This window comes from Ranitomeya variabilis, chromosome 5 (genome assembly GCF_051348905.1).
Source record: "Ranitomeya variabilis isolate aRanVar5 chromosome 5, aRanVar5.hap1, whole genome shotgun sequence".
NCBI lineage: Eukaryota > Metazoa > Chordata > Amphibia > Anura > Dendrobatidae > Ranitomeya > Ranitomeya variabilis.
In genome coordinates, this window is record NC_135236.1 from 316722437 (window position 1) to 316747472 (window position 25036).

General features: G+C 46.4%; 1 protein-coding gene across 3 annotated transcripts in view; it reads right to left on the bottom strand.

Moving 5' to 3' along the window:
* Window positions 1-25036, bottom strand: part of DCLRE1C (DNA cross-link repair 1C) — a 74264-nt gene that overhangs the window by 43748 nt on the left and 5480 nt on the right. For 2 of the 3 annotated variants that reach the window (XM_077264644.1, XM_077264647.1), the window contains exons 2-4: window positions 22699-22750; window positions 19786-19870; window positions 15754-15813 (exon numbers count right to left, since the gene is read on the bottom strand). In XM_077264644.1, the coding sequence (XP_077120759.1) occupies window positions 15754-15813; window positions 19786-19870; window positions 22699-22750 (197 nt within the window). Of the gene's footprint in view, window positions 1-15753; window positions 15814-16614; window positions 16670-19785; window positions 19871-22698; window positions 22751-25036 lie in introns of those variants that run through there. The other variant, XM_077264645.1, reaches the window with a different exon arrangement.

Here is a 25036-nt window from a genome sequence, read left to right on the forward strand (position 1 = left end):
GCCACGATGCCCTGGTGACTTAGAAAGTCGGCTTGCCAATTGTCCACCCCTGGGATGTGGACGGCTGACAGAGAGGGAACGTGACCCTCCACCCAACGCAGAATTTTTGCCACTTCCTTCATGACTTGTCTGCTGTGAGTCCTTCCCTGATGGTTTATGTAAGCCACAGCTGTGGCGTTGTCAGATTGAATGTGGACCGGTTTTCCTGAGAGGGGAGACTCCCAGCGGATGAGGGCTAGGAAGATGGCTCTGATTTCCAAGAGGTTGATAGGGAGGCACACCTCCTGAGCTGTCCAGCGGCCCTGGGCCGTGAGGTGGAGAAAAACAGCTCCCCAACCTTGGAGGCTGGCGTCGGTGGTGATAACCTGCGGGGGGGAGAAATGACCTCCCGCGCAGAATGGAGGTGGACAGCATCCACCAAGAGAGAGACTGTTTCACCCTGGGAGAGGCAAAATGGCCAATCCAGGGAGAGTGGGTCCCTGTCCCAGGCAGACAGAAGGGCGAGCTGGAGGGGACGAGAGTGGAACTGGGCATAGGGGACCGCTTCGATAGAAGCGACCATTTTCCCCAGAACCCTCATAGCGAGGCGGAGAGACAGAGGCTTTGGGCTCTTTAGTGCTCTGACACGACGAAGAGAAAGGAACTTCTCCTTGGGGAGAAAGACCTGAGCCTGAGAGGTGTCGAATTCCATGCCCAGGAACTCCAGACGCTGAGTTGGAATCAAGGAAGACTTCTGGTAATTGATTATCCAGCCAAGGCGAAGAAGCGTGTCCAGAGTAAACTGGAGGCTCTGGCTGCAATCCCGACGGGATGGACCCTTGATCAAGAGGTCGCCGAGGTATGGGATTACCAGAATCCCCTTTGAACGTAGAATGGCCATGACAGCTGCCATGACCTTCGCAGACGCCAGACCGAAAGGGAGAGCCGTGAACTGATAATGATGTTCTTGGATCGCGAACCGGAGGAATCTCTGATGCCATACGCAAATAGGAACGTGAAGGTACGCATCTCAGATGTCCATGGAACACAGAAACTCTCCCGGTTCCATGGACGCGACCACAGAGCGTAGAGATTCCATCCTGAAGCGCCGAATCCGGAGATGGCGGTTCAACCGCTTGACATCCAAAATTGGACGGAGAGAGCCGTCCTTTTTTGGAACCACGAACAGGTTTGAGTAAAAACCCGAAAACATCTCGCGATAAGGCACCGGAACTACGACTTCTGAGGCGAGGAGCGAATCGACGGCCTGGAGAAGCCCTGGGAGATGAGAGGGCTGTTTGGGAGGACGAGAGAGTAGGAAACAAGTTCCTGGGGGCGAAGAAAATTCTATTTTGTAGCCTGACGTGACGATCTCCCTGACCCAGGCGTCGACTACCGATAGCCAAACCTCTGAGAATAGAAGAAGCCGGCCTCCTACCCTGGAGGGATTTCCAGGTGGGGGCGACCCATCATTTATTAGAAAAGCTGTGGCCCCGAGATCCAGATGGTTTCGCGGGGTGGCTCTTAGCTCTCCAGCGCGGTGGAGGCCTGAAAGAAGGTTTCCTTCGGTCCCCTTGTGAGGAAGAACGGTCCTGGTTGGGGTTTCCTGAGGAGGCGAAGGACCGAAAGGGACGAAAGGACTAGGGGCCCCTCCTGTTGAAGGAACGTTTAGGCTTGGACTGGGGTAAGGAGGTACTCTTACCACTTGTAGCGTCCGAGATCATTTGATCCAGCTGCGTGCCAAAGAGTCTAGAACCCTGGAAGGGCCGACCAGTGAGGAATTTTTTTAGAAGCGGGGTCAGCGTTCCACACTTTTAGCCAAAGAATCCGGCGAATGGCCACAATGTTGCTGTTAACCCTGGTGGAGCAGGCCGCCGCATCAAGGGAGGCATTCATGAGGTATTTACCCGCAAGAGAAATCTGATCCGCCAAATCAGACAGTTCCTCAGCAGGAGCAGAGGCCAAAATGCCCCTGCGCAGGGTTTTGGCCCAGGCTGCCACCGCCTTGGCTACCCAGGAGGAGGCGAAACTAGGGCAGAGGGAGGCTCCGGAAGCCTCAAATGCCGATTTTGCTAATGCCTTGATTTGTCTGTCCGTGGGGTCCTTAAGGGAAGCCACATCCGGGATAGACAGAACCGTCTGAGAGGATAGCCTGGACACAGGCGGGTCGACCTTAGGAGACTCGGACCATATGGAGACAAGGTCGGAGTGAAAAGGGTATAACATGTCTAGCCTTTCCTGCCCGGGAAACGCTTACCAGGGTTTTCCCAGTGTGTAGAGGTAGTGTTGTTGAACTCCCTGTGATTAGGAAAAACTCTAGAGGGACGTTTAATCCATTTAAACGCAACGGAGAAGTCCTGAGAACTTGCCTCATCCTCTTTAAGTTCAAGCGTCTGAATGATAGCTGAAATAAGGCTATCGACCATCTCCTGTGTTCCGGAAGTCTGATCTGCATCAGAGTCAGATTCCGACTGAGAGGATAGATCAGACCCGACGTCTGCCTGCAAGGAGGGGGAACGGACTGAGAGGATAGATCAGATCCGACGTCCGCCTGCGAGGAGGGGGAACGGGCAGATAGGGGAATCCCGGGGTGGTCCGGGGAACTGGAAGAGGATCCAGATAGGGTCCTTTTTCTGTCTCTTTTGTCCAGTCTGCCTCTGTGAGGGTCTTGGACAGGTGCGAGCGAATCGCCGTGTGAGGCGTTCGTGGCACTGGTGGCATTAGACAGAAGCGGGATACATTCAAGTGCCTGGACCAGGGACCGAGACACCTTAGTCAGGTCAGACACTGATTGAGACATTGCAACAGCCCACTCCGGGGGAGGGGGGGTGCACTCATCCCGAGACCTAGGAGCTTCCTGAGGGGCTGACATGATGGGAGGAACGCAGGACAGGCAGAAAGGAGAAGACTGACCTGAGGCCCACTTTTTCTTACAGAGAGCGCAGGCGTAATGGATGGCCGTAGTGGCAAAGGCCGAAGTGGGGTCGGACATAGGTAGAGATATTACCTTGTCCAGGAGCGGAAAAGTACTGCCGGGAGGAGTAGAGCCCAAAAGAGCAGTAGTGCTGAGCCTGGTGACAGAACAGCAACAGCAGTAGCCGCAGGAGACTGTGCCTGTGTTCCCCCGAGATCCTCGTGTCCCACGCGGTGAGGAGACGCTGACGGGAGCAGGAACAGCGCGACGCTGTGGGCGTGCACAAGCGCCGAAGGGGGAAGCAGAAGAAACACCCCCAATAGCGCTGAACTCCCGGACGCGAAATGCAGGGCGCCGCAAGGGGGCGTGTAAGCCGGCGCCGAATGAAGGAGAAATAGCCGGGAGAAAAAAAAATGGAGGGCGCGTGCGCCCGCAGGTTTGTGTAAAAGGAGGGAAAAAAGAAATGCCAGCGTGCGTTGATAGCGCATCCTGACGCCAGAAAATATCGTAGTTACTCACCGATAACGGTATTTCTCTGATCCCATGACGGCACCACGGAGAGAGAGGGATCCGCCCTCAGGGACAGGAAACCCACAGGTTAAAAAGGAGGGACCTCTTCTCCACCCCAGTTGGTTTACAGAGCCTTAACAGGACTTCAGCTGTAATTTAATTTGGTTATTTCCATTATACATTATACATATGTATCTATTTTTTATTTTTTTTGCGCACCGCGTACCGCACTAAAGCAATAGTAGTGTGCACACCCACACGTGAAGGGAGGGAATATACGGGTGCCGTCATGGGATCAGAGAAATACCGTTATCGGTGAGTAACTACGATATTCTCTTACCCCCATGATGGCACCACGGAGAGAATTTCATAGTATGTATATTAGGGTGGGATTACCGCCTCCAGAACTCTCCTACCGAAGGTTAAGTCTGAAGAGGAAGATAGGTCAAGTTGGTAGTGCTTAAAAAATGTGGAAGGTTAGGACCAAGTGGCTGCTCTACATATCTGATCAATAGATGCTCCAGCTCGCTCTGCCCAAGAAGTTGCCACCGATCTGGTCGAGTGAGCCTTAATTGTGTCTGGAACCGTTTCCTTAGATGAGGTATATGACAGGGTGATGGCGTCCCTTACCCATCTTGCCAGCGTGGCTTTGGATGCTTTCTGCCCCTTGTTTGGCCCCTGAAAACAGACAAACAGAGCCCTCCCTTTCCTACACTCCCTCGTGGCTGATATATAATGGGTCAGACACCTTTTCACATCTAGGGTGTGCAGTGTCCTTTCTTTTCCATTTTTGGGATTTGGGCAAAAGGATGGTAATGATATTTCTTGGTTTCTATGAAATTTTGACGCCACTTTAGGAAGGTAGGCTGGGTCAGTTCGGAGGACTACTCTGTCTTCTAATATCTGGGTTAAAGGTGGATAGGCTGATAAAGCCTGTAAGTCACTAATCCTACGGGCTGAGGTTAGTGCTACTAGCAGACAAGTTTTCAGGGAAATTATCTTTAGGGGTGCTTGTGATAAGGGTTCAAAAGGCGCCTTAGTTAGTGCCGAAAGCACCAGATTCAGATCCCAGGGAGGAGAAGTGTGATGTATGACGGGTCTAGATCTGGATGAAGCCCTAATGAACCTTTTTACCCAGTGGTTCCCTGCCAGGTCCTGGTTGTAAAGGGCCCCTAATGCCGCGATTTGGACTTTTAGGGTACTAGTTGCCAAGCCTTTTTCTAGCCCTTTTTGGAGGAATTCTAGAATCTCCTGAATTGGGATCTCTTCCGATAGACTGACACCAGAACTAGAGAGGAATTTTTTCCAGACTTTGCCATACGCCCTTGTAGTTACCGGCTTCCTACTGGTCAATAGTGTTGAAACTAGATTTGGAGAGAACCCCCTCCCAGTTAAAAGTTCCCTCTCAAATTCCATGCTGTCATGTGTACATTTTTTATTGGTGGATGGTTTATTGGTCCCTGGTACAGGAGATTTGGAATATCTGGGAGAACCCAAGGCTCTGATATGGACATTAGACGCAGCCATGGGAACCACGTTCTTTTTGGCCAAAACGGGGCTATAATTATCACTCTTGCTCTGTCCTCCCTGATCTTCTTCAGAACTAGCGGAACTAGAGCTAACGGAGGAAAGGCATAAGCCAGTTGGAAATCCCATGGAATTAGAAAAGCGTCTAGGGTCACTGGATTCCCCCGTGGATCTATTGAGCAGAATGCCTGAGTTTTTCGGTTTTGACTGTTCGCGAACAGATCTATATCCAGGGCCCCCCAACGATCTATTATGAGATTGAATATCTCTTGGTTTAACTCCCATTCCCCCTGTTTTAGTCGTGTTCCGCTTAAAAAATCTGCCTTCTGATTTTCTGTCCCTTTGATGTGAAGGGCTGTCAGGGAGAGCAGGTTGGCTTCTGCTTGTGACAGAATGGATTTCGTCACTTTCATCAGAGGTTGTGACTTTGTTCCCCCCTGATGATTCAAATAGGCAACTACTACCCTGTTGTCCGTCAGAACCCTTACGTGATGTGAATGGAGGGAGGTTAGAAAGTGGTTGAGGGCATATTTTACAGCTAATAGCTCTTTCATATTTGAAGTGAGGGGATTCTCTTCTGCTAACCATGGATTTTGAGCCACTTGGCCTTTTAGGTGAGCTCCCCAACCCCATGGGCTTGCATCTGTGGTCAGGATTATTGAGACTGGCCATACCCATGGTACCCCTTTTTTGAGATTGGCCGGGACTGTCCACCAAACTAAAGAGGCTATTGTTTGAGAAGATATTTTTAACTGCTTCTCTAAATCTCCCTTTAAGCGGTATTCTGCTTCCAAGATTTCCCACTGGAGTTCTCTGGAATGACCCTGAGCCCATTGGACCGCCGGAATGCAGGCTGTCATTGACCCTAGTACGGACATGGCTTTCCTCAAGGTAACTACTGGGGAACGTCTTAAATTGTCCACTAGTTTTATTATGTTGGACACTTTTACTTCCGGAAGACGACATTCTTGTTTTATTGAATCTATTATTATCCCCAGATATTGTTGTATCTGAGTTGGGATAATTCTGGATTTTCCCAGATTCAATAACCACCCCAGACTTGATAGGGCTGCCATCACTTTGTCTAGCTGCTGACTGCAATGGAGATGAGATCTGCCCATCACTAGGAGGTCGTCCAGATAAGGGACAATCAATACATCTTGCTCCCTTATGTGGGCCATTACTTCTGCCATTCGTTTTGTAAACACCCTCGGGGCTATGGCAAGGCCGAATGGAAGCGCTCTGTATTGGTAGTGTTTCAGCTCTCCATGCATCATTACTGCCACTCTGAGATATTTTTGAAAATCTGGATGGATCGGCACATGGTAGTATGCGTCTTTCAAGTCTATGACAGTCATGAAGCAAGACGGATGAAGGGTTCTGACACATGATTTTATTGTTTCCATTTTGAAACTTTCTGTCACTAGGTATTTGTTCAATTTTTTCAGGTTTATTATCATTCTGAAACTCCCATCCGGCTTCGTCCAAAGAAAGAGAGGGGAGTAAAAACCTCTTGCTTCCTCTTGTTGTGGGACTTCCTGGAGGACATTCTTTGTTAGGAGATTGTGGACTTCTTCCTGGATGCTCAGCTGTTCGATCTCGGACTTCCTTTGCGGAGTTATAACGAATTGATGGTGTGGCCTTGTATGAAATTTCAGCCTCAAGCCCTTCTTTATTATGTTCAAAGTCCAGTTGCTCCCTGATATTTTTTCCCAGGCTTGGAGGAAGTATGTCAGTCTCCCTCCTACCTGGGGCGCACCTTCATTGGGGCTGTTTTTTATTATCTGGCTTGTTGAACATGAAGCCTATGCCTTTGAATTTTTTATCTTCCCATCCATCTTTTTGATTCTTTTGGCGGACGTCTTTGCATAAATTTCTTCCCTTGAAAGGGCCGCCTATAGGATTGGTTGGGAAATCCTGGGAAAGCTTTTTTCCTGTCTACGGCTTTTTCAAGTATATCATCAAGTGTAGGTCCAAACAAAAATTCCCCTTCACACGGTATGGAACACAATTTTGCTTTTGTTTGTAAATCACCCGGCCAGCATTTCAGCCATAGTGCTCTTCTGGCTGCATTGGAAAAAGAAGCTGATCTCGCAGTTAGCCTGACCGAATCTATGGAGGCGTCCGCCAAATATGCTGCAGCTCCTCTCATGACTGACACGGAATCTAATATGGACTCCCTTGGGGTTTTATTTTTAAATTGGGTGTCCAGGTGATCCAGCCACACCATTAAGGCTCTTGCTGTGCATGTGGCAGCTATCCCAGGTTTTAATCCTCCGCTAGCTGCCTCCCAGCATCCTTTTAAAAAAACGTCAGCTCTTTTATCCATGGGGTCTCTAAGGGTTCCCATGTCTTCAAAGGGTAGAGCGAATTTTTTCAATGCTTTTGCAATAGCGACGTCCAACTTTGGCGCTTTACCCCACGAGGAACAGGCTGGATCATCAAATGGATATTTCCTCTTAGGGGTTAAAAGGACTTTTTTATCTGGTCTTTTCCACTCTTTCTTTATTAGCGCCTGTATTTGGTCATTTAACGGAAATACCCTACGCTTCTTTTGTTCAAGGCCCCCAAACATGAGGTCTTGTGCGTTTTTTTTAGTACGAGTATCTGTCAACCCCATGGTGGTTCTAACCATTTTAATTAGCGCATCTGTTTCCTCAATAGGAAAACAGTTATGGCCCCCTTCTGAGGATGTAGATGATGAAGCCGAGGAAGACGTAGAGCTATCTGAACTACAATGGATACTATCTTCCTCACTGGAACTATAATTTGGGGATTTATACCTGCGTTTTCTCTTACCACTTTTAACCCCTTTTAGCGCATCCTCTACTTGAGTTTTTATTAAGTCTTTGAGTTCAGATGCGAATCTTGGAGTCTCTTCATTTATAGTATCCTGTATGCATACGGCACAGAGTTTTTTTGTCCATGTGGCTGGTAAATCTGCCTCGCAGAGTGGGCACACTTTATTTGTGGTTTTCGCCTTGCACATCCTCCCCTAAAAATATACAATAAACCACTATTTAGTGTATATACATTCACGGAGGTCACTTACCCTCCTAACGTGAGGGAGATACCGGTTCTGGTCTTGGGGATGCCTCCTCCATCTGAACCGCTGTTCTTCTCCCGGATCCACCAGAGCCTCGGCTGCGCTGGGATCCTGAGCTGAGGCGTTGTGCTGGTTGGTCCTGCTTCTTTGTGCGACGGCGCTCCTGCAAATCTTTTTTCCGTGGGGTCTGTGGAGTCTCCTCCACCGACTGCTCTTTTCCACTCATGTTGGTGGTTTTTTTGAGCAGCGGTGACAGGCTCCCCGCCGTTTTTATCTTGAAGAGTGCGGCGCAAGGCAACTTCGGGTTTACCCAGAGGTGCCCTGCGCCTCCCCGGAAGTGACCCCTACGCCTGCGCATTAAGCGCCGCCGGACCTCGCGCACGTCCTCAGCTGCCGGCACCCAGGAGAGACGGAGGGATCGCTGCAGCCGCCGCTGCTGCTCCTTTCTCGTGCCTCCCGTAGGTGACCGCCGTCACCACCTCCATGGGGCCCAGAATCGGCGGTGCTACACCAGGTAGCCGCCGCTACCTATTACCGGTAGCTTTTGAAGGGGAGAGGCAGGCTTGGATCCCCTTCACTGCTTCTTCCCCGTACGTATCTACAGGGCCCGCCGACCCCGGAACCGTGCCTTCAGGGCTGTCATCCATCTGGGACCGCGGCAGGGCCCCCCGCTGCCTGGATTCGGCCCGAAGGTCCCTGGTATCCCGCGACGATCTGGTAAGCTGTGGGTCCCCCCGTCAGGGACAGGAAACCGAACTGGGGTGGAGAAGAGGTCCCGCCTTTTTAACCTGTGGGTTTCCTGTCCCTGAGGGCGGATCCCGCTCTCTCCGTGGTGCCGTCATGGGGGTAAGAGAAAGAAGTGTTGCAGTCCACTCCCCTATTAAACAGAGGCCCTGGTAAGCTCTGACACCCTGAGGAGATCGCTTGCAGGGCGGGAGGGGGAGGAGAATCGTCCTGTACTGTTGCTTGAAGATTCCCTACCTGCAGTTGAGGAACACATCAGGATCCCTTGTAGAGTAGAGGGTCCTGGAAGAAGTCCTCCTTCCCGCGCCATGAACTCCGGCGCAGAAGACGGCGTCGACCCCTAAACAGGGGGAGAGGGTCACTGGAAGTGACCGCCGTCTTCCTCTCAGCCCTCTCCAAGGAGAGGGATGAGGAGGGGAAACGGGCAGGACTGGCCACCGAGGAAAAGTCACCCTGAACAACCGAATGGGTGACAGGGGATAAAGTCCTGCCCAGCGGGTCCGAGAGGGTGCGATGTGGGTGATACCACACTGCTCTCTCGGTCACTCAAAGTGGGGAAAACAGGGTGAGAAAAAAACTGCACCGTTACCCTGAAGAAAAGTATCTGAAAAAGAAAGGGGAAAAGGTTAATAAAACACAACAAATCCCTGTAAAAGAAATGCGGATCTGGTGTTAGATCCAGGTCCGCTTCCTACGGACACTAAGCAAAAACTGAGTTGCCTGGTGCCTGTCGGAGGGTGTATACTGCCGGGGAGGAGCTACTTCTTCTTTATTTGCATAGTGTCAGCCTCCTAGTGACAGCAGCACACACCCATGGTTACCTGTGTCCCCCAATGAAGCGAGAAAGAAATTAAGAGACCACTGCAAAATGTTCAGTTTGTCTGACTTTTCTCTTTATAGGTATATTTGAGTAAAATGTTAATTTTTCATTTATTCTATAAACTACTGACAACATGTCTCCGAATTTCCAAGCAATACATTTTGTATTTTTTTTTCTGAAAAGGAGAAATGGTCAAAATAATAAAAAAAAAAAAACCAAAAAAAAAAAAGTGCTGTCAGACCTCAAATAATGCAAAGAAAACAAGTTCATAATCATTTAGAAACAACAATACTAATGTTTTACCTCAGGAAGAGTTCAGAAATCAATATTTTGTGAAATAACCATGATTTTTAATCACAGCTTTCATGCGTCTTGGCATGCTTTCCACCAGTCTTTCACACAGATTCTGGCACAAGAATGTAAGCAGTTCTTCTTTGTTTGATGGCTTGTGACTATCCATCATCCTCTTGATTACATCCCAGAGGTTTTCAATGGGGTTCAGGCAGTGGCGTAACTACAAAGTGAGGGGCCCCGGTGCGAACTTTCAAATGCCCTCCCCCCCCGCACCAAAATATTTCCCACCGAAACTCACATTTTCCCTATTCATTTCGCACACTATAGTTTTGCTGCAATGTTGTATAGTCTAACCTAATACTGCCCTGTAATCGCTGAGAAAAATGATTTTTTAACTAACATGTCCCTATACTAATTAGGGTGATGTCTTCGGAAGTGCAGACTCTGGGCGTTCATGTCCTTCCTCGCTCTAATTCCAAGCGCACTCCCGGTGTTTGACATCTGTGTGCTGTTTCTTCCTGGTTTGACGCTGCAGTGCATCATTTCCGGACCTGTGCAGTGTGGGGGTGTATTGGGTGTACTGGTCGGCTCCGGAGCATACGCACTGCACATTCTGACGCTGGCGAGTACACCCAATACTCCCCCACAGTGCACATCCTGGGCTCTGCCCACAGCCGTGTACCATTCTTCCAGACTCGGAAGTTTACAGCCCGTATACACACGGCTTCGCTCCGTGAACCCCGTACACACACACGGCTCTGCTCCGTACGCCTTGTACACGCGGCTCCGCTTCTTACACCCACGGATCTGCTCCGTACACCTCACACACAGCTCCGCTCCATACACTCCATACACACGCGGCTCCGCTTCGTACACTCCATACACACGCGGCTCCGCTTCGTACACTCCATACACACACGGCTCCGCTCCATCCACACGCAGCACCACTCCATACATACACGACTCCGCTCACCTCTTTCACACTCGGCTCAGCTTTGTACACTTCGTACACACCTGACTCCGCTCCGTACACATTGCTCCACTCCACACATACACGGCTCCGCTCTGTACACCTTGTACACACACTGCTCTGCTACATCCACACTGTAAACCCCTCCTGACCCCACACATAAACTTCCCCTCATTCAGCACCATGAAAATCAGAACAGCAGAGTCCCGCATACACTGAGGCCACTGATAATGTGACCACTGTGTCGAGATGTGATTTATGCTCACTTTACAGCCTAGAAGAGAAGTTAAATGCGAGGAGATAGGGTGCACCTGAAGGGGTTAATCTGTTTCATGTGCTGAGAAGTGTGTAATTGATAACTTTTACTCCAAGGCATATACACTTTTTACACAAATGCACAGACAACGCTCTAGAGCAGGGGTGGGCAATTAATTTTCCCCAAGGGGCCACAGAGACAGAGCGAATAGGCTGAAATGAATTCTGCTCAATATAAATAGTAACATGTTAATTATAGTTATGGTAGTTTATATTAATATTGTACCACTTAATATTGAACAGAATTAAGAGTATTATCATCTCAGAGATTGTATCCCAATATGTAGCAGGTGTAATAATAATAATAATAATAATAATAATAATAATAGCAAATACTTCCAATTAGAAATGCAGTATAATTCTTCTGATAAGCCACGCTACTTACCCCATATGCAGGGCACTGCAGTTGCTTACGACCACTAACAACTAACTAAGGCTAGTTTCACATTTGCGTTTAAAAACGCAGCGTTTAAAACGCAAACGCAGGTGGTGAAAAAACGCATGTAAACGCGTGCAAACGCTGCGTTTTTTTAGACGCATGTGTTTTCGCATGCAGTAAAAAAACGCGGCGTTTTGCTGCGTTTACATGCGTTTTTTCCTGCGTTTGCGTTTTTGAAACGCATGCTGAGAAGTGTGTGACAGCTGCCAATCATCAAAATCAACTAGAAAACCCACTATAAATAGAAATAGCTAGGGTTTGGGTTAGGGTTAGGATCCCTAGGGGTAGGGTTAGGGTTAGGATCACTAGGGTTAGGGGTAGGGTTAGGATCACTAGGGTTAGGGGTAGGGTTAGGATCACTAGGGTTAGGGGTAGGGTTAGGATCACTAGGGTTAGGATCACTAGGGTTAGGGGTAGGGTTAGGGTTTGGATCCCTTTATCACCTTGATGGTGGGGGGTGGCTTATCAGTGTGTATTCTTGTTTTTTTCTATTGAAACGCATGCGTTTAAAAACGCAACCAAACGCATGTGCTTAAAAACGCATGCGTTTACATAGACAGCAATACGTTTTTTTGCGGCAAAAAAACGCATGCATTTTTTTGCGGCAAAAAAACGCCTCTAGAAATTACTACATGTTGCATTTCCGCAACAAAACGCAAGCATAGAAAAGACGCATGCGTCGTCAAACGTGGCAAAACTCATACAAAAAAAACGCATGCGTTTTTAATGTTAAATATAGGGAAAAAAACGCATGCTTTTTTGTGCTAAAATGCAGCGGCAAAAAACGCAAATGTGAGACCAGCCTTACACTGCATGAGTGGTCGTAACCATGGATACCTAAGCTACTGCAATGCTCTGCACATGGTTTAAGTGACATAGCGAATCAAAAGAACTACCAAATTTTCAATTGTAGACATTTGTAGATAATTGTACTACATATTGGGATAGAATCCCTGAGATGAAAAATACCCCTTTAATTATGCCGATATCCCTCTATAAACCGTATGAGCCCCCCATAGCCTCCTGTATACAGCATGTGCCCTCACATAGCCTGCTATGTACATACAAACATGACACACACACACGAAAAAGACAAAACAAAACCACAACACCACATACACATCTTGCTCCCGTTCCTCCACCGCTCTGCCTCCGTTCCTGACCAGTGCACAGCTGACGTGATTAAATGAAGTAATCGTGTCAACCATGTCACATGCTGATTGGTGGAAGAATTGGTCGGAAGCCCTGTCCTCCACCAATGTTTTCCCTGCTGTCTGCATCCAAATGATGCACATGGAGTGACGGTGGGTGGGGGGAGGGCATGGTGCGGCACGTGGGCCACAGTTTCAGCCCTTCGGCTCTGTCCACAGGCCGGACTAGGACAGCTAGAGGGTTGGATGTGGCAAGCACTTTGCCCAGGTCTGCTCTAGAGACATTTTACATGAAAACATACAGGTGCTTCTCACAAAATTAGAATATCATCAAAAAGTTAATTTATTTCAGTTCTTCAATACAAAAGTGAAACTCATTATATAGAGTCATTACATTTTAAAATCTGAAATGTTGGCCTACTGAAATGTATGTTCAGTAAATGCACTCAGTACTTAGTCGGGGCTCCTTTTACATCAATTGCTGCATCAGTGCGGCGTGGCATGGAGGCGATCAGTCTGTGGCACTGTGAGGTGTTATGGAAGCCCAGGATGGTCTGATAGCAGCCTTCAGCTCATCTGAATTGTTGGTCTGGTATCTTTCATCTTCCTCTTGACAATACTGCATAGATTCTCTATGAGGTTAAGGTCAGACGAGTTTGCAGGCCAGTCAAGCACACTGTTGTTTTTAAACAAGGTTGTCACGATGTGACTGTCCTGGTGTGACACGACCTGGCGGGTCGGTCACAAAACGGCGAAACACACAAGGGTACACCGGGGACACTTTAACAACGGTGGGCCCTGTCGGTAGGGAACGGGGAATGGGCACCTCCTGCACTCTCCGGAGGCTGTTCCCTGATCTTGCTACCGTCCCTATACGGGTTCTTTCAACCCGTCGCCGACCAGGATACCTTGTCCCTCACTTGCCCTGCTCTAATCCCTATGTAGGGAACTGGCAGGTGAGCCCACTGGTCCCACCGCTGCACTAATACAACACAGGGGAAGTTACAAACAACAAAGAAACAATAACACCACACTTTGCTGTGTGGTGCATTGGAGCAGAGAAAGCTGAGTAGGCACCAGGAAAGAGTATTCAGCTGTAGAACCACAGCACTCAGCAAGCTCCTATTCCAGCAAGGTTGGTATCCAAAGGAACTGTATAACCAACAGTCAGCTGATGCACCAGGTGACCTTTTAAAGGAAGGTGGGAGTGGTCACCACCCACATCAGCAAAACAAGCAGCAATACAATTACACCAGCGGCCACCGGGGAAAAAACTGCATTAACCCCCGATGACCTGAAAGGAAAAAAGGTTTTAATCTGAGGGAAACCAGATCTGCTACAGATCCAAACATGGATAGTGACAAAGGTATTGGTACTTTTGGCAGTGTGGGCAGGTGCCAAGTCCTGCTGGATAATGAAATTTCCATCTCCTAAAAGCTTGTCAGCAGAGGGAAGCATGAAGTGCTCTAAAATTTCCTGATAGACGGCTGGGCTGACTTTGGTCTTGATAAAGCACAGTGGACCTACACCAGCAGATGACATGGCTCCCCAAACCATCAGTGATTGTGGGAACTTCACACTAGACCTCAAGCAGCTTGGATTGTGGCCTCTCCACTCTTCCTTCAGACTCTGGGACCTTGATTTCCAAATGTAATGCAAAATCTACTTTCATCTGAAAACAACACCTTGGACCACTGAGCAACAGTCCAGTTCTTTTTCTCCTTGGTGCAGGTAAGACGCTTCTGGCGTTGTCTATTGGTCATGAGCGGCTTGACACAAGGATGTGACACTTGTAGCCCATGTCCTGGATACGTCTGTGTGTGGTCGCTCTTGAAGCAATCACTTCAGCAGCAGTCCACTCCTTGTTAATCTCCCCAAAATTTTTGAAAGGTATTTTCTTAACAATCCTTTCAAAGCTGTGGTTATCCCTTTGCTTGTGCACCTTTTTCTACCACACTTTTCCCTTCCACTCAACTTTCCATTAATATGCTTGGATACAGCACTCTGAACAGCCAGCTTTTTTAGCAATGACCTTTTGTGGTTTACCCTCCTTGTGGAGTGCGTCAATGACTGCCTTCTGGACATCTGTCAAGTCAGCAGTCTTCCCCATGATTGTGGAGCCTACTGAAACAGACGAAGGAACCTTTTTACACGCTTAGGAAACCTTTGCAGGTGTTTTTTGTTAATTATTCTAACTTACTGAGATAATGACTTTTGGGATTTAATTGGCTGTAAGCCATAATCATCAACATTAACAGAAATAAACACTTGAAATAGATCACTCTGTTTGTAATGACTTTATAATATATGAGTTTCACTTTTTGTATTGAAGAACTGAAATAAATTAACGTTTCGATGATATTCTAATTTTGTCAGAAGCACTTGTATCAGCAGAAAAAAAAGGAATTAAAAGCTATGTTCACACTCCCCTGAAATGTACATCAGAAACGAGTCTAAATGGAGTTTCCAACCCATTGATTGGGGCTACAGTGAATGTGCAGCATACATTTCTACCCTGGCAGTAGTTAGTTATAAAATATCAAAGTGTGCTGTACTCACCTTCCCCGCATCCACCAAACAGTCTCTACTGTTGTTCCCAGTGTCTGGAATTGGCTGTGGAGGGCATCGGACTTTCAGTGTGCCGACTGGCTCTGCCAGTCTAGACAGGACACCCCCTTCAGAACCAATGAACTCACAGATTGACTGCAGAGCTTTCAATTGGACGTCAGTGTCGCGGCCAATGCCAGGTACGGAGACTCACTGATAGAGCTAGAGGAAGGGGAGTACAGTACGGTTTGTCATTTTAGGACAATCTTCAGCCAGGCTACAAACTTCTTTTAAGTATCATAAAAAATGCAGCACAATGCTTTATATGATTTCTGGCTAAGGACTACTACAGTAATGATCTTGGGCAGCCAATAAAGTCTCAGTGGTGCCCAAATAGAAAAAGCAGACTATATTATTAGCAATATGGGGATGGTATTGTAGCATTTCTGTATTTCTTCATGCAAACATTTGCCATATTCAGGTAAAGTGATACTCACATCATCGGTAGCTTCATCGATCAAAGATATCTGTGTTGGCGTGTCCACTTCAATTGCTCTCTGAACACAAATCATAAAAGGAAAAATATGAGAAATTCTGGTGCTAATTCTATGCCATATTTACAGTTAGGTCCAGAAATATTTGGACAGCGACAAGTGTTAGCATTTTAGCTGTTTACCAAAGCAAATTCAAGATATAATTATATTATCAATTTGGGCTTAAAGTGCAGACTCTCAGCTTAAGGTGACGTTCACACTTTTAGTATTTGGTCAGTATTTTACAGTATTTGTAAGCCAAAACCAGGACTGGGTGCATGTGTTTCTATTATACCTTTGCTCCAATCCTGAATTTGGCTTACAAATATCAATCTAAAACACTGACCACATACTGAACATCTGAACAAGGCATACATTCAAGGCTAATCACATCCTAATTGGAGTAAAGGTTTAGGAATTACAAGTCTTTATTATGTAGCTGCCTCTTTTTAAAAGCACCAAAAGTAATTGGACAATTATGTGAAAAAAAACAACTCTTAAATGGGCTATTCCCTAGTTAATTCATCATCAATTAAGCAGGTAAAAGGTGTGGAGCCGATTCCAGGTGAAGCATTTGCATTTAGAAGCTGTTGCTGTGAACCCACAACATGTGGTCAAAGGTTCTCTCAATGGATGAGAAATAAACAATCAATAGGCTGAAAAAAAAAATATGAAGAAATACATCAGAGAGATAGCAGAAATGTTAGAAATGGCCAAATCAACAGATTGGTACATTCTGGAAAAAAGGGCAGTGGTGAGTTTGTGACTTCATAAAGGCCTGAATGCCCACGGGAGACCACAGTGGTGGATGATCACAATCCTTACCATGCTGAAGAAAAACTCCTTCACAGCCGCCACCCAAGTGAAGAATGTTCTCCAGAAAGTAGGTGTTTCATTATCTAACTCTACCATAAAGAGAAGACTTAATGAGAGCAAATACAGGGGGGGGGGGGGGGGGGGGGGGGTTCAGCACAAGATGCACACCATTAATCAGCCTTAAAAATAGAAAGGCAACATCTAAAGAAGCCAGCCCAGCTCTGGAAAAGCATTCTTTGGACAGATGAAACTGAAAATCAACCTGTACCAGAATGATGGGAAGAAGAAAGTATGGAGAAGGCTTGGAATGGTCCATGACCCAAAGCATACCACACCCTCTGTAAAACACGGTGGAGGCTGTGTGATAGCCATGCTTGCCCAGGCTTCTAATGACACTGGGTCACTAGTGTTTATTGATGATTTGACTGTACACAGAAGCAGCTGGATGAATTCTGAAAAGTACAGGGCTATACTTTCTTTTCAGATTCAACCAAATGCAAGAAAGTTGATTGAATGGTGCTTCACAGTACAGATGTCCCAAAACATACTGAGAAAGCAACCCAGGAAAATTTTAGGGCAAAGAAGTGGAATATTATGAGAGTCAACCACAGATACCAACCCCACCAAGCATGCATTTCACATGCTTAAGACAAAATCTAAAGCAAAAATACCCACAAACAAGCAGCAACTGAAGTCATCTGCAGTAATGGCCTGGCAAAGTATCACAATGGAGGAAACCCAGAATTTAGTGATGTCCATGGCTTCCAGACATCAAGCAGTCATTGCCTGCAAAGGATTCCCTACAAAAGATTAAAAATGAACATTTTATTTATGATAAAGTTAATTTGTCCAATCACTTTTGAGCCCCTGAAATGAGGAGGCTTTGTAGAAAAATGGTTGCAATTCCTAAGCGTTTCACAGGATATTTTTTCCAACCCCTTTAATTAAACCTGAAAGTCTACACTTCAATTGCATCTCAGTTGTTTCATTTTAAATTCAAATTAGCAGCATGCAGAGCCCAAATCACGAAGATTCGGTCACTGGCCAAATATTTCTGTATCTACTGTAACTGTAGCTTATGTATTCTCTCTATATATTCCAAGGTCTTCTTTAGGCCAGGCAAAATGGTTGTACTATGAAAACAATGCCTGTCTAGGTGTCCAGCTCCACCTGGGACCCTCCACTAGAAGCCAATATAGAAAACCAGTCCGGTGGCTCAGTGGTTAGCACTGCAGCCTTGCAGCACTGGGGTCCAAATCCCACCAAGGACAACATCTGCAAGGAGTTTGTATGTTCTCCCCATGTTTGCGTGGGTTTCCTCTGGGTTCTCTGGTTTCCTCCCACATTCCAAAGACATACTGATAGGGATTCTAGATTGTGAGCCCCATCAGGAACAGTGATGATAATGTCTGTAAAGCGCTGTGGAATGGCGCTATAGAAGTGAGTAAAATAAATAGATATTAGGGTCCTCCTATTTTGTCAGTCTTGGTATTACCGCTGATCTGCATGAACACCATGTACCACTACATCTCCCCTACATGTAACGTCTGGCTGGCCATGAACTCCCATAGTAAAATCAGCTGTTTGCTGGGTGCCGATCCTGCAGCCGATTTAGGCTACGTTCACATTTGCGTTGTGCGCCGCAGCGTCGGCGATGCAACGCACAACGCAAACAAAAACGCAGCAAAACGCATGCACAACGCTGCGTTTTGCGACGCATGCGTCCTTTTTTTGGTTGATTTTCGACGCGGCAAAAATGCAACTTGCTGCGTCCTCTGCGCCCGGACGCGTGCGCCGCAGTGACGCATGCGTCGCAAAACGCAAGTGCAACGCATTTCCATGCGCCCCCATGTTAAATATAGGGGCGCATGACGCATGCGGCGACGCTGCGGCGCCCGACGCTGCGGCGCAGACCGCAAATGTGAACGTTGTGTTTTGATCTGCAGCGTTTTAGCGCTAAAAAATGCATGCGTTTTTTTCCCTATACTTAACATTAAAAGACGCATGCGTTTTTTAGCCTGCGTTTTGGCGCGTTTTCGGCAACGCATGCGTTTTTTGACGCGTGCGTTCATTTGCAGAAATGCAACATGTAGTAATTTCTAGCGGCGTTTTTTTGCCGCAAAAAAACACATGCGTTTATTCGCGGCAAAAAAATGCATTGCTGTCTATGTAAACGCATGCGTTTTTAAGCACATGCGTTTGCTTGCGTTAAAAACGCATGCGTTTTTACCGAAAAACACAAGAAAAAACAAGAAAACCCTAACCCTAAACACAAGAAAAAACAAGAAAACCCTAACCTTAAACACAAGAAAAAAAAACAAGAAAACCCTAACCCTAACCCTAGGGTTACTAGGGATCCTAAACCTAACCCTAAGGTTAGGATCCCTAGTAACCCTAGGGATCCTAACCCTAACCCTAGGGATCCTAACCCTAACCCTTAGGGTTAGGTTAGGATCCTAACCCTTAGGGTTAGGCTAGGATCCTAACCCTTAGGGTTAGGCTTAGGATCCCTAGCGTTAGGGTTAGGGTTACAGTTAGGATCCCTAGGGTTATGGTTAGGGGTAGGGTTAGGGGTAGGGTTTGGATCCCTAGGGTTAGGGTTAGGATCCCAAGGGTTATGGTTAGGGTTAGGGGTAGGGTTAGGGTTTGGATCCCTATGGTTAGGGTTAGGGTTTGGATCCCTTTATCACCTTGATGGTGGGGGGTGGCTTATCAGTGACCTGGTGACCAGGACATTCTAATAAAAAGCTACCCCTAACCCTAACCCAAGGGATCCTAACCCTAACCCTAGCTAATTCTATTAATAGTGTGTTTTCTAGTTGATTTTGATGATTGGCAGCTGTCACACACTTCTCAGCATGCGTTTCAAAAACGCAAACGCGGGAAAAAACGCATCTAAACGCGGGAAAACGCCGCGTATTGCCGCGGTTTTTTTTTGGCGCAAAAACGCATGCGTCTAAAAAACGCAGCGTTTGCATGCGTTTTTTCACCACATGCGTTTTTTTTAAAAACGCTGCAGATCAAAACGCAAGTGTGAAACCAGCCTAACGCTAATTTGATCAAAGGCCAGCTCTGGTATTCGTGGATACAAGGGGCTTCCCTAGTATCATTTGCCTTAAATACATGGCACTGATGTTATATTTGTAGCACTTAAGCTTTACTTGAAGGATAAACACTTACAATGCGTTTTTCCCAAAACGCATACTTAGGACTTGTCAACAGCAATTCCTTAGTGACTGGAGAACAGTACAGGAAAACTTTTAGGCTGTAATATAGAAAGTAAAAGAGAATTTTAATTCTTATGGCCATTATACAAAATAATTTCTGAACATTCAGTGTAAAGGACAATGTGCCGCATCTACACAGAGTATTGAGGTCGATGAACTCAGAGCACACAAGTGCATTCCTGGAAATGTGACCCTTGACCACCAGCTACAACCAAGGAGGGTACAGTCATGGGACTCCACTGAACAAGGTGGTCAATTACACAGTGCCAACTTACCTAGGCCAGGAACATAATGCACTTTTGAGCCACAGTAAGTCCCGTTCTGCAGATAGATGTAAGGCTGGGTTCAGACAGCCATATTTTCAGGCGTCCGTATTCTCAATGGACAGCACATGCATCCAATAATAACCAATGTGTCTGTGCATACCAGTGATTTTTCAGATGGTCCGAGTTAAAGAAGCACTCCTCCCATCAAAGTTTTTATCCTCTTAATACACTGCTCAAAAAATAAAGGGAACACTTAAACGAAACAATGTAACTGCAAGTCAATCACACATCTGTGAAGATAACCTGTTCATGTAGCAACACAGATAGTGAATAAATATCCTGCTAGTGTGCAAATAGAATAGACAACAGGTAGAAATGATAGGCAATTAGCAAGACAACCCCTATAAAAGGAGTGGTTCTGCAGGGGGTGACCACAGACCATTTTTCTACTCATCTTTTTTGGCTGTTTTGGTCACTTTTGCATTCTGTCATTGCTCTCACACTAGAGGTACTATAGCAACCCACAGAAGTACCTCAGGTGGGACAGCTCATCCAGGATGGCACATCAATGCGAGCTGTGGCAAGAAGGGTAGCTATGTCTGTCAGTATAGTGTCTAGAGCACGGAGCAGATACCAGGAGACATGCTAGTAAACCTGGAGACGTCAGGGGGGGGCGCAGGAGGGCAACAATTCAGCAGCAGGATTGTTACCTTCTCCTTTGTGCAAGGAGAAACAGGAGGAGCACTGCCAGAGCCCTGCAAAATGACCTTCAGCAGGCCACTAACATCCATGTGTCTGCTCAAACTGTCAGAAATGGACTCCATGAGGATGGTATGAGGGCCCGATGTCCACAAGTGGGTGCTGAGCTTACAGCTCAACACCGTGCAGGGCGATTGGCATTTTCCAGAGTACACCAAGATTGGCAGATTCGACATTGGTGCCCTGTGCTCTTCACGTTCTGCTGCCTGCAACATCCTCCAGCATAATGAGTCAGTAATGGTGTGAGGAGGGATTTCTTTGGAGGCCCGCACAGCCCTCCATGTGCTAGCCAGAGGTACCCTGACTGCCATTAGGTATAGGGATGAGATCTTCAGACCCATTGTGAGAGGCCATATGTAGGTGCACTGGGCCCTGTGTTCCTTCTGATACACGACAATGCTAGACCTAATGTGGCTGAAGTGTGTCAGCAGTTAGTACATGATGAAGGCATTGATGCTATGGACTGTCCCGCCCGTTCCCCAGACCTGAATCCAATCAAGCACATCTGGAAATCATGTCTTGTTGCATCCACCGCCATGTTGCACCATAGACTGTCCAGGAGTTGACTGATGCTTTAATCCATGTTTAGGAGGAGATTCTTCAAGAGGACATCTGCAGACTCATCAGGGTGTGCGTGCGTGCGTGCGCGTGTGTGTGTCATACAGGCACTAATGAGCATCATTTCTTTGTCTTGATGCATTTCCACTGAAGTAGGATCAGACTGTAATTTGATTTTCCACTTTGATTTTGAGCATCATTCCAAATACAGACCTCCATGGGATATTAGTTGTGATTTACATTGATCATTTTTATGTTTTATTGTTCTCAATTCATTCAACTATGTAATGAATAAAGATTTGCAACTGGAATATTTCATTCAGTGATAGCTAGGATGTGGTATTTTAGTGTTCCCTTTATATTTTTGAGCAGTATATACTGCAATCATCATATTATATAGCTCTGTGTACTTACAAGTTCTCATTTTCCCTTTCTTCCCATCTAATTCTTCCTCTTTCCCTTTAGGTCTATGACATCCCGTTACTAAAAACGGACTAACTGAATCCTTCTAAGCTCTATGTAGAAATAGGAGATCAATTTTCCCTGTTTGAGTCGTAAATCATTGCAAAAATCTGTGGCCGGTGGGGGGGTTTACGGAGCAGCTGGGGTCGGGAGTTGAAGAGGGAAATTATTTTTTGCGGGGCAGAGAGACTTCCTGTTTTTACATAGAGCAGAGAAAAGAGAACAATTAGCTGGGTAGAAAGGCAAAATGAGCAAGTACACAGAGCTATATATGATGATTGCAATATATTAAGAGAATAAAAACTTTGACGGGAGTGCTTAAGTGTTTGGCCACGCAAGTGTGCACCGAGAACCTGTGCTTGGTCTGAGAAGTCATTCTGTTCTGACAGGTTCCCTTTAAGTGAATATCCCTGGTCACAATGCAAGGATTGTCAAAGGGTTGGACAATGACTTATAAGATGGTTATCTCCAACTAGTGAAATTCTTTTCTGCCTTTTGGGAGTCAGTCATTTTTTTTTTTTGTTTGTTTTCTCAGTGGAACATTGACAATTGTATCCCATGTTCTACTGGTCTCCTCAATGAAGGACAGTACCACCAAAACCTGTAAGAGACTGTCGTGAACAGAAATCTTCCCCTGGTGCAACTGTGTACATTAAATAAAGTATAACGAGAAACATACAAAGTGGAAATCTGTCACACGTACGGATAAACACTAAGGCAAAGAAATCTATCGGTATAATACATGAAACTTAGTGATACGTCTTTCATTTTTAGTATGAAGGACACAGACTATACAGTCTACATGGAGGCATTTCACGTACCACGACTGCAGTTTTCGTTTTAAAAGAGGAGCTCGAAGTCCTTTCATATGATCTACAAAAGAAGGAAAACAAAAACAAAATCATGTTTTTGTTTGTTCATAATATTTGTTTTCAGACACGTTCCAGTATAGGCAGAATGCTATAGTCATGAACACAACGCTTTAGCCATAAGTGCATCTGTTGGAAAAAATGAGCATGACTTCAATGGGTGACATCTAGACAGGTGATAATTTATAGATCAGTCTGGGTCCTACTGGTAGTATGGTCACCACTCACCAGAACCCTCTCCATCCTCAGGACTGCCGCTAGTAAAAGGGGAAAAGAGCAGTGACCATTGGGCTTCCTGGAGGTGGGATCTACCCTGATATAACACTGTATCTGTTGAGTAACCTGTACAGACACGAAGCCATCTTCAATGGTCTTTCCAAGAAGGAGTTATGAAAAATCTCCTCCCAAAGAAAACATGACAGTACCATCTTAGCAGTAACATCTTAGCACGGTGTATTGATAAATCGCTCTCAAGTGTTATGGAGCTACCCTTTAAAATTTCAAATGTGTGCCAGGAATAATTACAGAGAACAGGACAGCGGACCCATGCTGTCCAATCCATGGGCAACATATCAGAAGATGGATGTGTGATCTCAGAGTCAAACATACTTGGCGGAGTTCATATAGCCAGAGCCTGACACATGATAGCCACAGATGGGGCAGCATGGATCAGCTGTTCGTTCACTTTAAAGCAAACCTGTCAGCAGGATTTTGCTAAGTAAACTACAGACATTGTCATGTTGCTGCTGTTACAATGATTAAAATGATACCTGGGATGAAGAAATCCGTCCTGTGGTTGTTGTGTAATCGGTGTAAGAAGTTTTCAGCTAATGATATGCCCTGGCTCAGGGCGGCTGCAGGCAGAGTCTTATCTTCCTGCTCTAAAGGTACCGTCACACTAGGCGATATTGCCAGCAATCCGTGACGTTGCAGCGACCTGGATGGCGATATCGCTGTATTTGACACGCAGCAGCGATCTGGATCCCGCTGTGAAATTGCTGGTCGCTGCTAGAAGGTCTGCACATTATTTGGTCGCTAGGTCGCCGTGTATCGCCGTGTTTGACAGCAAAAGCGACGATACCAGCGATATTTTACACTGGTAACCAGGGTAAACATCGGGTTACTAAGCGCAGGGCCGCGCTTAGTAACCCGATGTTTACCCTGGTTACCAGCGTAAAAGTTAAAAAAACAAACAGTACATACTCACCTGCGCGTCCCCCAGCCTCTGCTTCCTGACACTAAAGCGCCGGCCCTAAACTGAAAGTGAAAGCAACAGCGGTGACGTCACCGCTGTGCTGTTAGGGCCGGAGCTCAGTCAGCGTCAGGATGCAGAGGCTGGGGGACGCGCAGGTGAGCATGTACTGTTTGTTTTTTTAACTTTTATGCTGGTAACCAGGGTAAACATCGGGTTACTAAGCGCGGCCCTGCGCTTAGCAACCCGATGTTTACCCTGGTTACCCGGGGACCTCGGCATCGCTGGTCGCTGGAGAGCGGTCTGTGTGACAGCTCTCCAGCGACCACACAGCGACGCTGCAGCGATCGGCATTGCTGTCGCTATCGCTGCAGCGTCGCTTAGTGTGACGGTACCTTAAGCCAGAGAAACCAAGGAGAGGCCTGCCCACAGGCCGCCTGAAGCTCAAGCATGTTCCTCATCATAGAGACAGACTGTTTGGGCTTTAGAGTGGCCTGTGGACAGGTCTTTCATTGGTTTCTATAGCTTAGAGCAGGAAGATAAGACTCTCCCTACAGTCCCACCCTGAGACAAGGCATATCATTAGCTTAAAACTTCTACCACTGATTACACAACAATTACAAGACGGATTTCTTCACCCCAGTTATCATTTTAACCAGGTAAAACACTGCTAACCTGACAATGCCTGTAGTTTACCAAGCACAATGCTACTGACATGTTCACTTTAAGTGAAGATACTACTTTGTCACACTTTGTGTTCTTTTTCAAAGGATGAGTGTACTGCTGTGAAGTACTGAAATCACTACAAAACAAGGCATACAGTACAGACCAAAAGTTTGGACACACCTCATTTAAAGATTTTTCTGTATTTTCATGACTATGAAAATTATACATTCACACCGAAGGCATCAAAACTATGAATTACCACATGTGGAATTATATACTTCACAAAAAAGTGTGAAACAACTGAAATTATGTCTTATATTCTAGGTTCTTCAAAGTAGCCACCTTTTGCTTTGATGACTGCTTTGCACACTCTTGGCATTCTCTTCATGAGCTTCAAGAGGTAGTCACCGGGAATGGTCTTCCAACAATCTT